General features: G+C 38.3%; 1 protein-coding gene across 1 annotated transcript in view; it reads right to left on the bottom strand.

Annotated features, from left to right (window-relative positions):
- Positions 1–568: 568 nt before the first annotated feature.
- Positions 569–18,874, bottom strand: part of LOC137654446 (GRIP and coiled-coil domain-containing protein 2-like) — a 116,148-nt gene continuing 97,842 nt past the window's right edge. The window contains exons 16-22 of the mRNA XM_068388071.1: positions 18,376–18,511; positions 17,821–18,046; positions 16,993–17,292; positions 14,474–14,665; positions 3,717–3,899; positions 2,224–2,332; positions 569–1,298 (exon numbers count right to left, since the gene is read on the bottom strand). Of these exons, the coding sequence (XP_068244172.1) occupies positions 1,234–1,298; positions 2,224–2,332; positions 3,717–3,899; positions 14,474–14,665; positions 16,993–17,292; positions 17,821–18,046; positions 18,376–18,511 (1,211 nt within the window). The 3' untranslated portion in view covers positions 569–1,233. The remainder of the gene's footprint in view (positions 1,299–2,223; positions 2,333–3,716; positions 3,900–14,473; positions 14,666–16,992; positions 17,293–17,820; positions 18,047–18,375; positions 18,512–18,874) is intronic.

The following is an 18,874-nucleotide window of genomic DNA, read 5'->3' as shown; positions in this document are numbered from 1 at the left end:
AGACACAATAGACCTATTGGTTGAAGGGAAAATAGTTGAAGGAATTACAAAATAACTGAACAAGGAAGTAACTCATACAATAGCGGTACAAGAAATGTCATTGTGCTGAACACCGATTCAATGATGGATGTAGTGGCAATGTGGCCATATAAGAGGAAAGAAAACTTTTTGTAATTAGAAAAAAACAGGGAATTGAATTGCTCCTACTGTAATTCCAGGATACTGTAATAAGGGTATAGATATAAATATTCTCAGAAATGATGAGTTCAAGATGGGAAATAGGATGCAACCCAAAACCTGATACATTCCAATGAATAAAATTTTTCACTGAAAATTAAATATCAAAATTACTCACCACATAACTACGGATTATTTTGATCTACTATTAAACTTCCGCAAAACACATGCACATTTAAACTTTGCAAAGAATTTACATCATATAACTACAGTGCAGTACAATCATGCAATACCGTTACCTCTTCCTAGGCAATAAAAAATCTAGCTTACTTACAAACACTAGTAAATAAGGTAAGGGTTCACTTCATTTTGAAAAAGAAAAAAAAAAGAAAAAAAAGGTATGTGAGAAAAGGATACAAATACAGTAGTGTCCATGAAAAAAAAAAACATTCACTAATTATGAATCTGAAGCAAAAACAATTAAAGGTAGCTTGCAAAGATATAAAAAAAAATTGACTAGTAAAGTAATCAACATAAAACATTTAACTCAACAAAACATACTGTATGGAAACTTTCCAAAATTTTCAACATTGCTAGGTCTAGTTTCATAAAATAAGGTTTGAATCCTATTTCTTTATGTTATGACCTTTAAACATGAACAGAACTTTCAATAACTATGTTTCTTCAGATGGGAAAAAAGATGAGTGAGGATAGTTTTAATGGGTTTTAATACCCATGGAATGTTACAGGATATATGGAAGAAAAATTAGCTTATAGAAATACTGCACCCCTATTATATATATACAGTAAGTAACTTCAGGTTTTGATGAAAATTCCCATAAGTATAACATGTCACAAATGATTGTATCTGCACCATCTGGTAATGCTAAGTACTCTCTTTAAGGATATTAATTTTTGAATAATCTATACAAAGGAAAATGTCATGATACAGTTCATTTACTAAAATATCCCCAGATTAAGAAAATAAAGTACTTTCTACAGGAATATTAACTAACTTCTAAATTTCTACATGAATAATTAACAACTAAGATTTCATTATCTAGTTGACCATAGATGGAGGTAACTCCCCCAGCCTTGGCTGCTTCCTCCGTCGTCTCCACCTGTAAAAATCACCAAATCAATATAAAAAGAGGTTTCTGTATTTGTAAAACAGTTTTTTTCTCATATACATATAATACCACTATCTAAACCTATGAACAGCATTAAAAGAATGTTAACCCTTTTACCCCCAAAGAACGTACTGGTACGTTTCACAAAACTCATCCCTTTACCCCCATGGACGTACCGGTACGTCCTTGCAGAAAACTGCTATTTAAATTTTTTTTTTGTACATATATTTTTGATAATTTTTTGAGAAACTTCAGGCATTTTCCAAGAGAATGAGACCAACCTGACCTCTCTATGACAAAAATTAAGGCTGTTAAAGCAATTTAAAAGAAATATACTGCAAAATGTGCTTGAAAAAAAATAACCCCCGGAGGTTAAGGGTTGGAAATTTCCAAATAGCCTGGGGGTAAAAGGGTTAAGCTATCATCCACTACCAAGTTATCAAATTACTTGCAATAATTTCTAATCTGTGGGAGAAATGTTACTAGACATTTAGGCCGACCATCAGTAACAGACAATGTAGATAAAATGAGTTAAGGAGCTTAGGAGCTCGAGTGGTTCTCATAGACCACTTGGCCCACTTGCTACACAAGCAGTAAGAGTGCATTAAAAAACTGTTTGGTTCCCCAGAGGAGATAAATATAAGGGCTGAAACCATTTTTCTTGTTTACTCTAAAGGTCAGGTCAAGAAGCTTAAACTTCATAAATATTAACTAAGTAGACCAGACCTGTGTCTGACCTACTAACTTTACACTTTAAGTAAAATTAATGCATTTAAAGACAGATGGTGACTTGTAGTCTTAACTAATAATTTATAGATTTGAAAAAAAAAGGACTAGGCATAAGCCTTTCCACTGAAAAATAGCAATGAATTTGAGTGATGAACCAGCTGCAAACTGTCATACAAATAAAACTTACCAACAGCAAAATGTTCAAGATCAGAAGTTTCTTGAGGGGACAGCTGAAGCACCGTTTTTAATACTGGTACCATATGCTTCCTCTCTTCTCCATTATTCGTCACCAAAAACTGTAAATTCACGGTCATTAGTAACAATGAACTATGTTTTGGCTTACTTCAGGTGCTGTAATTAGTAATTCTAAGAGAAAATAAGCTCACACAATACAAATTCCATATTTATAATTACTGTTTTTAAAATATTTCATTAATTTTTTCTCATATCGTTTATTTATTTCCTTATTTCCTTTCCTCGCTGCGCTATTTTTCCCTATTGGAGCCCTTGGGCTTATAGTATCTTGCTTTTCCAACTAGGGTTGTAGCTTAGCTAATAATAATACTACTAATATTACAGTAGGTAATCGCATAAAAATCTCATAAGTGTATGAAAAGTCAATCTGATCAATAATCATCGTGAATTTTCTTTGTAACTGTTCTAAAACGAGATTTTGATTCAAATTCAAAACCTATGCCTCCATCAGAATTAAAAGCCTAACCAATCTAATACTCCCAGTTCCTTAACTCGGTTATCTTTAAAACTACTGTGTGTAGAGGTACAGGAAGGTGTTTTTTCAACAACAATGAGGCCATTTTCATCTTTTCCTTTCTCTTGATACTCCCTAGGTATTTGTAACTTTGTTTCATAATGAAAGACTGGGTAGTGTCATAAGCCTCTGTACCATGGTCTTCCACTGTTTTGGGGTTAGAGTTCTCTTGTTTGAGTGTACACACGGGTACACTTCTATCTTATTTCTCTTCCTATCGTTTTTTTTAAGTTATATTTTATATATGAAAGATATATTTCCATGTTACTGATCTTAAAATTTTAATTTGTTCACTGGTCCCCTTGTACGTTATTTATTTCCTTTCCTTACTGGGCTACTTCCTTAGTGGACCCCTTAGGCTTATAGCATCTACTTTTCCAACTAAGGTTATAGCTTGACAAGTTATAATAATAATAATATCATGAAAATTTAATATCATTAATGGAATATTGCTTTATAGATAGGTAAAATTATTCTAAAAAAATTCACATGAAATGAATAAAGAATAAAATGAGCAAAGCTAAAATTATTCTCAAAAAAATTCCATATGAAATGAAAAAAAGAATAAAATGAACAAAGCTAACATTATTCTTAAAAGATTTCAACATGAAATGAAAAAAGAATAAAATGATCAAAGCTAAAATTATTCTCATAAAATGTCCATGAAATGAAGAGAGAATAGATTGAACAAAAATCGTCGGCTGTTTAACATGATAAAGATTTTAGGAAATAACTACAATACTTTATTTCATCTATTGATTTTATTATCTTTTAATAAAATATATACCTGTCATCAATTTTTTCTTATATCATATCAACCTGATCAATCTATTATTAAAATATGAAAACAATACGAATTCAAAGATGCTATCTCTGTTGTATGATTTAATAAAAAAAAAACATTGGCTTACCTTCAATATAATATTCTTCATATACTCCATATTCTCCATATGTTTTTCTCTATTTTCATTGCGTGAAGACCTTCTAATTTCTTCTTTAAGGGCATCTGAAAGTTGTGCTAACTTGGCATTTTCTGCTTCTGATTCATGTAACAATGCCGTCAGTTGGTGAATTCGCATCTCTCCATTGGACAACTGCAGAATAATAAAGAAAACTATATTTGAAATAATTGAAATTGAAAAATCTACAGAAATACCATAAAACAAAATGCAATAACTCCACTTAGTAAACTGTAATTATAATCTTATTCATAAGAGGACTATCAGCATATAAGAACATATTAACACAATAATACATACATTATTGCTGTATAAAGAATGAAAAAGCTTTTATAAAATAAAACTATTTTTTATACAATCTTATCAAGTCAGAGTTGAGAGTTTAATATGACTACTTGGTTTTGTGATGCACAAATGTATTTGGGAGAAAACAAGAACATAGTACAAAATCTTTAATTATGTTCTCATTATGAACCAACAGAAAATGTATTCATAAAAAAAAAGCATGACTGCAATCCTGCAAGAGGAGATAAACAATAATGATTTCAAGAAAACAAACCATTGTCTTTCATACCCATACTTAATGTTTGACTCTGTTAACTGCAAAACACTTTAATGTTTTCTTTCAGGCATTGTCATCAATATGAAGCTTTGCTTCAGGAAAAAGCAATTTATTCACAAAGAGGGAAAACCTAATTATTTGTTTTTATTTGGGTACTCAATGTGTGTTTAAAAACAAACACATATAGCTTCAAACAAAATCATTTCCTAACATAGTTGCATAGCTACTTTCAAATGCGAAGGTAACAGGAGTTCCATTTTAGGGATGACCATCGCGTAAAACGTTTGAGCCTAAATCTGTCAACTTAGCATCATACTTGAGGATGCAGAATCATTTTAGGATTTGGATGACAAAAACTGTTTGTGGAGTCTTATCTGTGTCATAGGGATCTGACACATGTCAACAATTTTGTATAATTTAAATTTCTCCTTTCTATTCACTGAAAAAAATTTGGTCGCATATTTCTAACTGCGATTGCATATTTCAACTAATAATCTTATACGCAGAATTCCTGTTAACTTGATATGTAAACTTGATATTGACATGAAAACAAGCAGTGTTTACCAAAGGAAATTAATTCTATTAGGGAATATGAATGTAGATTTTATGGCTGGTAAAAGTTTTAGAGCCTTTAGTACAAATTGTTAAATATGGTGGCTAGAACCTCTTGCCTTTGATTTAGTAAAATTTAAGTGTTTTAGGTTAGTTATGCCTCCAAAACATTAAATGATAATGGGCACCCTTAAAATTTTGCTGATATCTAAAAAGATAAGAAAATGTTATTTTCATTAGTAAAATAAATTTTTGAATATACTTACCCGATGATCATGTAGCTGTCAACTCCGTTGCCCGACAGAAATCTAAGGTTCGGATACGCCAGCGATCGCTATCCAGGTGGGGGTGTACACAACAGCGCCATCTGTGAGTAGGTACTCAAGTACTTCTTGTCAACAAGAACTCAATTTTCTCCTCGGTCCACTGGTTCTCTATGGGGAGGAAGGGCGGGTTCTTTAATTCATGATCATCGGGTAAGTATATTCAAAAATTTATTTTACTAATGAAAATAACATTTTTCAATATTAATCTTACCCGATGATCATGTAGCTGATTCACACCCAGGGTGGTGGGTGGAGACCAGCATACATGTTAACAAAGAAGCTAAGAATCCCGTATTTCATTTTATCAGTTATTCAAAATAACAAACATAAAATAAATAAATACCTGGTAAGGAAGTCGACTTGAACTATTACTCTGCCTTTTTTAAGTACGTCTTCCTTACTGAGCCTAGCGGTCCTCTTAGGATGCTGAACGACTCCTAGGTGCTGAAGTATAAAGGGCTGCAACCCATACTAAAGGACCTCATCACAACCTCTAACCTAGGCGCTTCTCAAGAAAGAATTTGACCACCCGCCAAATCAACCAGGATGCGGAAGGCTTCTTAGCCGACCGTACAACCAAAAGAACAACAATAAAAAGTATTCAAGAGAAAGGTTAAAAAGGTTATGGGATTATGGGAATGTAGTGGCTGAGCCCTCACCTACTACTGCACTCGCTGCTACGAATGGTCCCAGGGTGTAGCAGTTCTCGTAAAGAGACTGGACATCTTTGAGATAGAATGATGCGAACACTGACTTGCTTCTCCAATAGGTTGCATCCATAACACTCTGCAGAGAACGGTTCTGTTTGAAGGCCACTGAAGTAGCAACAGCTCTCACTTCATGTGTCCTTACCTTCAGCAAAGCAAGGTCTTCTTCCTTCAGATGAGAATGTGCTTCTCTAATCAGAAGCCTGATGTAGTAAGAAACTGCGTTCTTAGACATCGGTAGAGAAGGCTTCTTGATAGCACACCATAAAGCTTCTGATTGTCCTCGTAATGGCTTTGACCTTCTTAAATAGTACCTAAGAGCTCTAACTGGGCAAAGTACTCTCTCTAGTTCGTTCCCCACCAAGTTGGACAGGCTTGGGATCTCGAACGACTTAGGCCAAGGACGGGAAGGAAGCTCGTTTTTAGCCAAAAAACCGAGCTGCAAGGAACATGTAGCCGTTTCAGATGTGAAACCTATGTTCCTGCTGAAGGCGTGGATCTCACTTACTCTTTTAGCTGTTGCTAAGCACACGAGGAAAAGAGTTTTTAATGTGAGGTCCTTAAAAGAGGCTGATTGGAGCGGTTCAAATCTTGATGACATTAGGAACCTTAAAACCACGTCTAGATTCCAGCCTGGAGTGGACAACCGACGTTCCTTTGAGGTCTCAAAAGACCTAAGGAGGTCCTGTAGAACTTTGTTGGTGGAAAGATCCAAGCCTCTGTGGCGGAAAACCGCTGCCAACATACTTCTGTAACCCTTGATCGTAGGAGCTGATAGGGATCTTACGTTCCTTAGATGTAACAGGAAGTCAGCAATCTGGGTTACAGTGGTACTGGTTGAGGAAACTGCATTGGCCTTGCACCAGCTTCGGAAGACTTCCCATTTAGACTGATAGACTCTGAGAGTGGATGTCCTCCTTGCTCTGGCAATCGCTCTGGCTGCCTCCTTCGAAAAGCCTCTAGCTCTTGAGAGTCTTTCGATAGTCTGAAGGCAGTCAGACGAAGAGCGTGGAGGTTTGGGTGTACCTTCTTTACGTGAGGTTGACGCAGAAGGTCCACTCTTAGAGGAAGAGTCCTGGGAACGTCGACTAGCCATTGCAGTACCTCGGAGAACCATTCTCTCGCGGGCCAGAGGGGAGCAACCAACGTCAGCCGTGTCCCTTTGTGAGAGGCGAACTTCTGATGTACCCTGTTGACAATCTTGAACGGCGGGAACGCATACAGGTCGAGATGGGACCAATCCAGCAGAAAGGCATCCACGTGAACTGCTGCTGGGTCTGGAATCGGAGAACAATACATCGGGAGCCTCTTGGTCATCGAGGTAGCGAATAGATCTATGGTTGGCTGACCCCACAGGGCCCATAGTCTGCTGCAAACATTCTTGTGAAGGGTCCACTCTGTGGGGATGACCTGACCCTTCCGGCTGAGGCGATCTGCCATGACATTCATATCGCCCTGAATGAACCTCGTTACCAGCGTAAGCTTTCGATCTTTTGACCAAATGAGGAGGTCCCTTGCGATCTCGAACAACTTCCTCGAATGAGTCCCTCCTTGCTTGGAGATGTAAGCCAAGGCTGTGGTGTTGTCGGAGTTCACCTCCACCACCTTGTTTAGCTGGAGGGACTTGAAGTTTATCAAGGCCAGATGAACTGCCAACAACTCCTTGCAATTGATGTGAAGTGTCCTTTGCTCCTGATTCCATGTGCCCGAGCATTCCTGTCCGTCCAGTGTCGCACCCCAGCCCGTGTCCGATGCGTCCGAGAAGAGACGGTGGTCGGGGGTCTGAACAGCCAATGGTAGACCTTCCTTGAGAAGAATGCTGTTCTTCCACCACGTTAGAGTAGACCTCATCTCTTCGGACACAGGAACTGAGACCGTCTCTAGCGTCATGTCCTTTATCCAGTGAGCAGCTAGATGATACTGAAGGGGGCGGAGGTGGAGTCTCCCTAACTCGATGAACAGGGCCAGCGATGAAAGTGTCCCTGTTAGACTCATCCATTGCCTGACTGAGCATCGGTTCCTTCTCAGCATGCTCTGGATGCATTCTAGGGCTTGATTGATCCTTGGGGCCGACGGAAAAGCCCGAAAAGCTCGACTCTGAATCTCCATACCCAGGTAGACAATGGTCTGGGATGGGACGAGCTGGGACTTCTCTATATTGACCAGGAGGCCCAGTTCCTTGGTCAGATCCATAGTCCATCTGAGATTCTCCAGACAGCGACGACTTGTTGGAGCTCTTAAAAGCCAGTCGTCTAAATAGAGGGAGGCTCTGAAGTCTGCCAAGTGAAGGAATTTCGCAATATTCCTCATCAGTCTGGTAAACACAAGAGGTGCCGTGCTTAGGCCAAAGCACAGGGCTTGGAACTGGTACACAACCTTTCCAAAGACGAACCTTAGGAAAGGTTGGGAGCCTGGATGGATGGGGACGTGAAAGTACGCGTCTTTCAGGTCTAACGAGACCATCCAGTCCTCCTGCCTGACCGCTGCTAGGACCGACTTCGTCGTCTCCATCGTGAACGTCTGCTTGGTGACAAAAGCATTGAGAGCACTGACGTCCAGCACCGGTCTCCAACCTCCTGTCTTCTTGGCTACCAGGAAGAGACGGTTGTAAAAGCCCGGGGTTTGATGATCCCGGACTATGACCACCGCTTCCTTTTGTAGCAAGAGCGACACCTCTTGTTGCAACGCTAGCCTCTTGTCCCTCTCCTTGTAGTTGGGAGAGAGGTTGATGGGAGACGTAGCTAGAGGGGGACTGCGGCAGAACGGAATTCTGTATCCCTCCCTTAGCCACTTCACAGACTGAGCGTCTGCACCTCTGCTCTCCCAAGCTTGCCAGAAGGTCTTGAGTCTGGCTCCTACTGCTGTCTGGAGAGGAAGGCAGTCAGAACTTGCCTTTTGCGGACTTGGAACCCTTCTTGGACTTGCCACGGTGACTGTCTGCACGGGTACCTCCTCTGCTGGAGGCTCTGCCACGAAAGGGCGGGATGAACCTAGATGCAGGTGTGTCAACTGCTGCAGGGCGGAAGGGTCTAGGCACGGAAGGTAAGGTTTTAGCCTTACGTGCAGAAGATGCCATAAGATCATGAGTATCCTTCTGGATAAGCGAGGCAGCCATCCCCTTAATCAGCTCCTCCGGAAACAGACACTTGGAGAGAGGAGCAAACAACAACTCTGACTTCTGGCAAGGAGTGATACCAGCCGATAAGAAGGAGCAAAGATGTTCTCTCTTCTTAAGGACTCCTGACACATACGAAGCCGCAAGTTCACCAGACCCATCCCGAATTGCTTTGTCCATGCTAGACATGATCAGCATGGCCGAGTCCTTATCTGAAGGGGAAGTCTTCCTGCTTAAAGCTCCCAAACACCAATCGAGGAAGTTGAATATCTCGAAGGCACGAAAGACTCCCTTCAACAGATGATCTAAATCGGAAAAGGACCAGCAGATCTTGGAACGTCTCATAGCCAACCTGCGGGGAGAGTCAACCAGACTTGAGAAGTCGCCCTGGGCAGAGGCAGGAACTCCCAAGCTGGGTTCCTCTCCCGTGGCATACCAGACGCTCGACTTAGAAGCAAGCTTGGTAGGCGGAAAAACGAAAGAAGTCTTTCCCAGTTGCTTCTTGGAATGCAACCACTCTCCCATAACCCTCAAAGCTCTCTTAGATGATCTGGCGAGAACGAGCTTGGTGAAGGCAGGCGCAGCAGACTGCATGCCCAGAGCAAACTCGGAGGGAGGAGAACGAGGGGTTGCAGACACAAACTGCTCAGGATACAAGTCCCTGAACAAGGCAAGGACTTTACGAAAGTCTAAGGAGGGAGGCGTAGACTTGGGCCCTTCAAAATCAGAGTGAGGTTCATCCAGATGTGCAGCTTCGTCATCCGATACACCATCATCCGAAAGCTGAGTTGTAAGTGGCAAAGGTAGAGCAGAAAGCTGAACGGCTGAATCCGGCAGTACGGGTGCATGCGTACCTGCGGATCCAACATCATGCCGCTGCTGGTCGGTCTGCGAGCTGGCAACAACAAAAGCAGAGGGCTGGTGTGTGGGAGGGGCTGCGGTGGGTTGAGGAGCATGCGGTATGGTATGCAGAGCATGCTGTAAGGTATGCGGCTCATGCTGCATGGTATGCGGAGCATGCTGTAAGGTATGCAGAGCATGCTGCATGGGCTGCGGAGAATGCCGCATAGTGCTGGAACCCGGCAGCTCCTGATGCGGTAGCTCACGCATGTTAGCAGATGGTGCAGCAAGAACATGCGTCTGGCAGGGAGGACTGCGCATCGGTGGAGGAGCTCTCACAGGTGGAGTGTGGGAGCAGGCAGCCGCAGTATCTGCTGAGCGCACAACCTCGGCGGGTTGTAGGTTAACAGGAGCAGTGTTAACCTTTTCAGCATGATACTCCTGCATGAATGCCGCAAGCTGAGACTGCATAGTCTGCAGCATGGACCACTTAGGGTCTACTGTGGTTGGAGCAACAACAGACGGAGCAGTAGCCTGTTGAGGGACCACTCTACCTCTCTTGGGAGGTGTGCAGTCATCAGATGACTGCGGCGAGTCCGAACTGACCCAGTGGCTACACCTGGGCCGTTGGACTCTCTCGGAAGGGACCTTACGTTTGAGCGGTCGTGAGACCTTGGTCCACCATTTCCTCCTGGAAACTTCTTCCACAGACGAGGAATGTAAGGGCTCATTCGTCTGTATGTGGATGGGACGATCCTTAACAGATACGTCCGCAACCACTGAGGATACATCCGTGCGCCGATCAAGGCCTGCCGAACCCTTTGGTCCTTCGACATTGCTTCTCCCCTGGGCTTGGGAGCTTGCAAGAGGTCCCGGACTGGGAGGACGACTGGCACGCACAGATGTACCCTCATGCGCAACACTGACACTGACACTTTGCACATCACTAGCACTAACACTTCCCACTGCACTCTTCGCTTTCAGCTCTCTGACATCTGCCAAGAGCTGATTACGGTCATTAGCCAATGACTCCACTTTGTCACCGAGAGCCTGAATGGCACGCAACATATCCGCCATTGCAGGCTGAGCACTCGTAGCAGGTTCGGGAGTCACCACCACAGGGGAAGGAAAAGGTTGAGGGGCATGGGGAGAGGAAAAATCCACAGAGCGAGAAGAACTCCTCCTATTTCTCTCCTTCTCTAACCTACGTGCATATCTAAGGAATTCGTTAAAATCGAATTCCGAAAGCCCAGCACATTCCCCACATCGATCTTCCAATTGACAGGATTTACCCCTACAATTGGAACATACGGTGTGAGGATCTATAGAGGCCTTCGGAAGACGCCTAGCACAAGTCCTAACGCTACACTGCCTGTACTTAGGTACTTGAGACTGGTAAGACATCTTGAATTTAGAAGTAGTCAAGGGGGGATTCCAAAATCTAGCAAAGTTCGTTAACAAATAATCCAAATTAATTCCAAAAGCTTGCTAAGCTAATGATAAAGCTTCCTGAATAGCGAAGGCTAAACTCTAGAGCAAATACATCACCAAATCGTGAACAATAACTCCAGAATCAACAGCGTATCCAAGTAGGTCTTGCCGGCGGCACGACAGAGGAAAAATTGAGTTCTTGTTGACAAGAAGTACTTGAGTACCTACTCACAGATGGCGCTGTTGTGTACACCTCCACCTGGATAGCGATCGCTGGCGTATCCCGACCGTAGATTTCTGTCGGGCAACGGAGTTGACAGCTACATGATCATCGGGTAAGATTAATATTGAAAATTTTGCTTTACTCTGCAGGTTACAAGCTTGTAATTTGAAACTCAGAGAAACAAACAAAGGGTAGTAAATAGGACCTATGATATCCAAGTCATCCTTATTCCCCATAACCACTAAATTCTAGAGTTACATCACAGTTCTGTATCCTCATATTTCATGTAGATGAAACTGGAGTAAAGTTCTGATGCAAGGACCATTTACACCTTTATAAATAAAATAGTTCAACAACCTAAATAAATGGTTATACTATAAGTGATACACTCGTCTGTGGCTCCAATCTTGGAAAAAGCAAATATGCTTCGATTAGTACACTTGTAAAGTGCTTATGAGAAGTAACAATCCTTTTCCCTGTAGCTGCTCAAAACATTATTGAAGAACAACTTTCGTGCAAAATCTAAAAATTGATGTCCATTACGTAGGCAGCTGAAGAAGCATTTGAAGTAAAAAAAACAGGAAAGAGAGACTTGGTGGAAACAGGATATACGAAGGGCTACAAGAGAGAAGAGGAAAGCTTTAAGATATAGCAGAGGACAGAGAAGAAAGAAGTACGTACAGGGATAAGAGGGAGGCTAAGGAACAAGAGTAAAAAAGAAATGTTGGGAGTGGAATCAAGTTCTCAACACAGCAGAGGGAAAAGATAGTAAAGAGGTTTAGACATTTTTTCAAATACCTGTATATGAAAGGGGCAAAGTATCCAAAAGATGAAAATTCTAAACTTTAAACTGGAGATAAACACAGTAAAAGCGGAAGCCATATTTTGAAAAGCTGCTGAATGAAAGCATTGAATAAGGAATAGATGGTGGCATAGTACAGGGACCAATAAGAGAACATAACTTCTGAAGAGGGTATAAACACCCTAAGAAGACCAAAAATGGAAAAGCCCCCGGACCATCCAGATTACGTGAATTAATAAAAACAATAAGGTATCCTGTCATCTACGAGATTAAAATAGTATATATACAGGAGGTAATACTGTAGGATCATAAGATTGGCATACAAATGTAGACGGGATACAGTACTCTCTAGTGTGGTAATTACAGGGGGATAATACTTCTTGAAATAACTAAACTAGCTATAAAGACATTATAAAAGATGCTTGTGAAAATTATGACAAATATTGTTAAAATTGATAACTGTTAGTTTAGATTCATAACAGAGATAAAAAACAGAGGCAGCTAAAGTGATTACAGAGAAGTTGCAAAGAGGAAGGATTTTACCACATATTTGTAGATCTTGAAAAGGTATTCAACAGAATAATGATGCAGGTATTTTAATAGGCATTTGTATTTTAACCACAGTCATTATTGGGACAGAGTGAGAGATCAAAGAACACTTTAATCCATCCATGTCAAAATTAAAGTAGCTCAGCCTGATGAGACAATCTTTCTCGTCTTTCACAACGGATCAGTCTAATTATAACAAACTCCTGATCTGTCACTATTCTGCAATGCTTCCAGGAAGGGTTGGATGTGACAATAGATCACCTTCATCTGTCAGTGTAATGTAATCACCACGAGCCAATCTTACATATAAATTGCTCTTATTATTCTAAAAACCACTTTGTCAAGAGAAAATTCTGGATATGGGGAAGGTTTAGCTATATGCATGGGCAGTATAACTGCTCTTGTCCGAAACAAATGAATGATGCATACTGGAATTAAAGGATGCATATTACAGTACTGTATAACCATACTAAATATAAATTATATATCCATTGCTAATAACAACACAAAAGTAGAATGCACCAAAAGTAACTCAACAGAAGTCCACATGCTTAGAAAGAATATATATAAAAAAAAAAATTTTAACAATAAAATTAGTTATTTCTATGCTCATCTGACATTATATTGCTCTATAACAAAGCAACTTAAATGCTGACATCCACCATAAAACTAAAAAAGTTCCTGTTTTCATTTCTTGTAATAGTCCCAGCTATTGAGCGTAGTAATGAGATTATAATGGTCGGCGTAATATTAACCTCCTCACTTGCACAACAATCAACTAGCCTAGTCTTCTCTGGTACTTCCCCAGAACTGAAATACCAAATACCATTATCTTTCATGATTAACCTTTTATGTGGGCAGCCCCAAACTAAAAATACTCCTTCATGAGAGGAAACTACATTTCTGACAAGTTATTCAAATAAAACTTTTGTCTCCTGCACGAGCCACAAAGAAAATGAGGAGCCTTATCACTCGCAATAAATCCCTTGATTAACCCTCAGAGGGAAAATCCAGAAGACATCCCATGTTGATTTTTAATAATTAATCAAGATTTTCTATAAAAGACCATAAAACATAAAACCACAATGAGGAGCACAGGTAGATCTTGTCAATTGTAATGCGGTTGAGAAGAGAACTGAAAGACAAATGAGATACGGGTACCCATGGGGTTATATTGCTATCTATATAATTGCAATACTAAACTAAAGGGGCTGGACTAATCCAAGAAAAGAAATTTTTTAGTTTAAGGGTTGACATCATATTTTAACCAGCTTTGGGAGAAAAGCAAAATAAACATCAGAAGAGATACATAGAAATAATATAGTTTATTGACACATCAAAGAATACTCTCTTGAGAATAACTTACTGAGAGTAAAATTAACTGCTGTTATTGAACCTAAATTCTCTGTCATGGCACCTATTAAGCAATTACTCAAAATTTTGGATGGTGAAATACTAAGAGATTACAGGAAATATCAAATAAGGAGGATTGCATTGTACAGAAATGCATGGTAATTTACAGCATTGACAGTAACCTACAACATCATACCTACATGTAAAAAGAAAGTACAATTCAGTACCTAAAAATGCCTACACTCTCACCTTAGCCTCAAGTCTAGCTATCTCCTTTGCAGTGGCATCGGTGTTGATACTGGCGACGCTAATAGTGTCTTCCTGAGGTGATATCCCTACATTGGAAGGTAAGGGAGAATTTATCAGCTGCTCCAAGGGGGGTGGACTATACCCACCGGGCCTACTAGGTGATCTGTGTACTGGCTCCACCCATTCTGAACCCTAAAAGTATAGTAACAAAAAGTCTATCAATATTTTCTAACCTTAGATGGAAATATACTGTATTCTGACAGACAGTGAATTAAACTAATAGAATACATCTGCATGCAAATTCAAATCACTCTGCTCCTTTATGTCCTTAGTATTTCTAATATGCATAAATCATTAAAAATTCTACACTATTTCTATTATCTGAAATGATTTCTTTTTTAAATGTCTAAGCTTATTTTATATGGTCTATTGAACAATAGATATTAGTATCTCTACAATATTGATACCATTTAATTATAAAAACTAAGCTACTTTTTAGTTATACTGACTACATAAACAGTATATAAAAAAACAATTTAGTTAGGACAAGATTTTCCATTACAAGCAAGGAAACCGACCTTATCACCTAGGCTGACTGATATACCTTTTCCATAGGGTAATTATTCTTTTATATACATACTGTAACTAGGTGCTTGTCCCTTGATGCTTAGACATAATTTTATTTCCTACTTAGCAATGTAATATAGATAGTATTAAAAAGTCATTTGACCTATTCTGTCAGGTACATAACTTCAATTTCTTTTCTTATTATTTAACAACTTAAAATGTTTTTTTACTAGTGTAATTTTCTTTTACTTTGAAACTGCTCCAATTTTTACCTCTCACAAAAACAAATGAACAAATCCTTTGGGTCAAGCTGTAAGTATGAAGACAACTCAGTCACCTGCTTATACACTTTCCTTTACAAAATCTTATATCATTTTCATTTAAAATCCAATCAAATATTTAATGGTATATTAACGAGAAATTATTGTAAGAGATAATGGAATAATGAGCAAGGTACCCCCTGTACAGTGCAATGCTAATGACTTGCCATTAAAACAAGTATAACTTTAATCATAACATCCTTGAGAAAAAAGAAAATATGCACTGAACAGTTGTACAAATCCCTAGTTGTGTATTTACTTGTGTAATTCTTAAAATGAACTGCAAATATCTATATATCTTCGTAGCTATAAACTTTTCAGATCTTTTACTTCTTGTGAATAATATTAATGAAAATATTAATATAATCATTATCATTATACAGCATGGTAACTTATCAAAACTACAGATTTTTATAGACTTTCAGAGCTCACATATTTTCTCTTATTAAGAGGTTAAAAACTGGACAAATGCATAGATACAAACGTTGGACAGAAAAGTTTTGAAGAGAATCAGGAAATGGATGAAAAATAAAAATACAGTCGAATATCATCTACAGAGTGATATAAAAGGTACGTAATAAAAAGAATAAGCATATGACTTAAAAGTGTTTCATAAAAGTCATACATAACCACCAATTTCCAGGATACCACAGCTGATAAGTTTCATTCATCATATTCAGAGAAAAATAAAATGTGGACTTTATAAATAGATCTAAAATATATAGGATATAATAAATACCTACCCCAAATCACATACTTACCAAAGTTCATTAAAAAATACAAATACAAATTTCTAAAGTTTAGCTTTAGAACTGGATTGTTTTCTGAAAAAACTTTTTTTCTCAATATTCAAAAAATCATCATCTGCCTCTAAATTTTATCAGAATACCTACAACAATCATTGACTATTTCTTCTGACAGAAACCCATTTGCATAAAATATATATATATAATAAGACATAAAGATCTGGTTTCATTATTCTATAGCTGCAGTTCCCCATCCATCAAAACATGTCACAGATAAAGGACAAGGTTATCTCATATAATCGACACTTGACTGCAGACTTAGCAATATGGGCAATGCATGGCACTCAAACTTACCCCTCACTTAGAGCCTCTAAGTCCTCAATCTTTATGGATAGGCCTGTTGTCTTATCTTACTTGGTTTTCAGTTTTACAGACGAGGCATATGATAACTATGACAAGTTTATTATTGATTAAACTTCATGCATAAGAGATGAAAATAATATAAAGCCAAAAGATAATGGACAGTTATGCAGGAAAAAAATCACATGGAAAAGATTAACATGAATGACAATAAAAATGGCTGCAACTGGAAGTTGAAGGAATGATGCAAAATCTATTTTTAATTTTATTTACTTGATGCTGCATAAGACACACGGTAGGCACTACTAAGGTAGTTTTCCATTTAGAATAAAAATTGAGACTCCATCATCTACTATTCAAAACAATCATAGCACTGCATTAGCATTATAAGATTTATCAAACTGTCCACGATCTTTAAGGTCATACCCTAACCAAGTGTAATCTCAAATTTCTATGGGATACCAGGAACAACATTAGAACACAAACTAATAGTGAAATTTATATAAAGAAACCCATCATACATTACCTCTCCTTCTTCTCGGACCATATTTGAGACATCAATCCTCGGCTCTTCTAAACCATGGCTGCTTAACTGACGACGATGTTGAGTACTTTGACTATGAAGAGCGGTTCCATGATCACCTTCTGCTCTTACTGGATGAACTAAGACTAAACCAGCATTAGCAGTAGCATTCACATTAGTTGGTGTTACAGATGTAGTGACTGTGTTTTTCAGCTGCCACAACTTATCTTCTGTTTCTTCTAATTTATTTGTAAGCTGCTCAACCTCTCGAGCATGTGTCTGCTTCATAGTTTCTATTTGCTTCTGCAAAAGATAAGTGATGGATAATTAATGCCTTTCCATAGGCAGTCCATGGAAAAACTATCAATTATTCCAAATGATTATTATATTACCTGAGGCTAGCACAAGGATTACAAATGTGTAGATCTCATAATCAGGTGCATCACAGAATTCATATCATTAAAAACATCTAAAAAACATTTTGGCATTAAACCTGATTATTTCTATAAGGCTTCCAAATTTTCTCATTCATAACTCAAGAGAAAGTAAGACGGTGTTTTTTTTTTTTTCCATTAAATCTATCAACCTGTTAGCATAGCTTGAACTCAGGACCCAAGATTTAATTGTTTCCATTCATAAATAATCAACAACACAAGGAAAAACCAGGCTTCCTCTTTGGAGTATTTTGAGGACAGAAAACTACTTACCAAACAGAAGTTAATGAACAGACAACATCAATTTTCAAAGATAATCACCAAATCAAATACTAAAAAAAAAAAATTCTTTTACATAAAATCTTAATGAAAGATTAGCATCACAGATTTAGCTTACTTTGAAGCTGGTGCTCAGAGTTTCATTTTGTGAGGACATGTTTGATACAATTAACTGATATTCAGCTATCTTTGTCTCCAGTTTATTTTCAAGACTAGACTGCTTTTCACGGTGTAAAGCCTCTCTCTTAGCCATGTCTTCCGAGAGAGAAGAGAACTGTCGACCAATACCCTCCTTTTCAGATTGCAAGAAGCTATGCTCTGCGCGAAGTGCTGATAACTCAGACCTGCAAATTTTTCCTTATTAAAAATATACTCCTCATCTTTATTCCTTCTCTATTATAGTATTTGAAGTGAGGAAATGACAGCTTACCAATTACCAAATCCTGTACAATAACCTAACATTCTAATCATTATTGTGTAAAACCATAAACAGCAGATGCAATAATCAACAGATACTTCAGAAAACATACACTGCACAATATAAGATGAAATATAAGTTGTCTTAATTAAAAAACCAAATATACTTGTAATTCACTAAACTTTACAGTACAGTTATGAGTTTATTTCCATATACAAAATTATTCTAAACTATTCAAAATACTATAAATCTTACTGTAACTGTTGTATTCTCAACTGGGCGGCCTCATAATTTTCTTGCAGTTGGGCCTTCTCTCCCTTCAGCTCATTGACATCCACTTCCGGGGCTCGTGCCTTCTGTCGCAAAACGCTTGTAGCTCTCACTTTATACCCTGAATTATTAATAACAAATGACTTCAAACTCTACAATACACCCAGTTTTAAATACCCTACAAAATAAAGTTTATGTTTTAAAAATAGCAACATTCTTGTTGAATAAAACATAAAAAAAAATTATACTTTTATGCATATGAGATATTAGATTACAGAGGTTGACTATTAAACCAATACTGTACAGTAATTTGCATGTAAGCTAATAAAAAACATGATCTTTAAAAAGAATTTGTTTTAAATATAAAGGAGAAAGGTAACTGAATAGCAACGGTTTGAACAAAATGAGCCAATTAGATTGTTCTCTATAATCTAAATATTATATTTAATACAGTGTTAAAGACAAACAAAAAAATTTGATTCTC

Source organism: Palaemon carinicauda, chromosome 15 (assembly GCF_036898095.1).
Source record: "Palaemon carinicauda isolate YSFRI2023 chromosome 15, ASM3689809v2, whole genome shotgun sequence".
Taxonomy (NCBI): Eukaryota; Metazoa; Arthropoda; class Malacostraca; order Decapoda; family Palaemonidae; genus Palaemon; species Palaemon carinicauda.
Note: the sequence above shows the minus strand (reverse complement) of the source record. Positions and strands in the feature narration are given on the sequence as shown.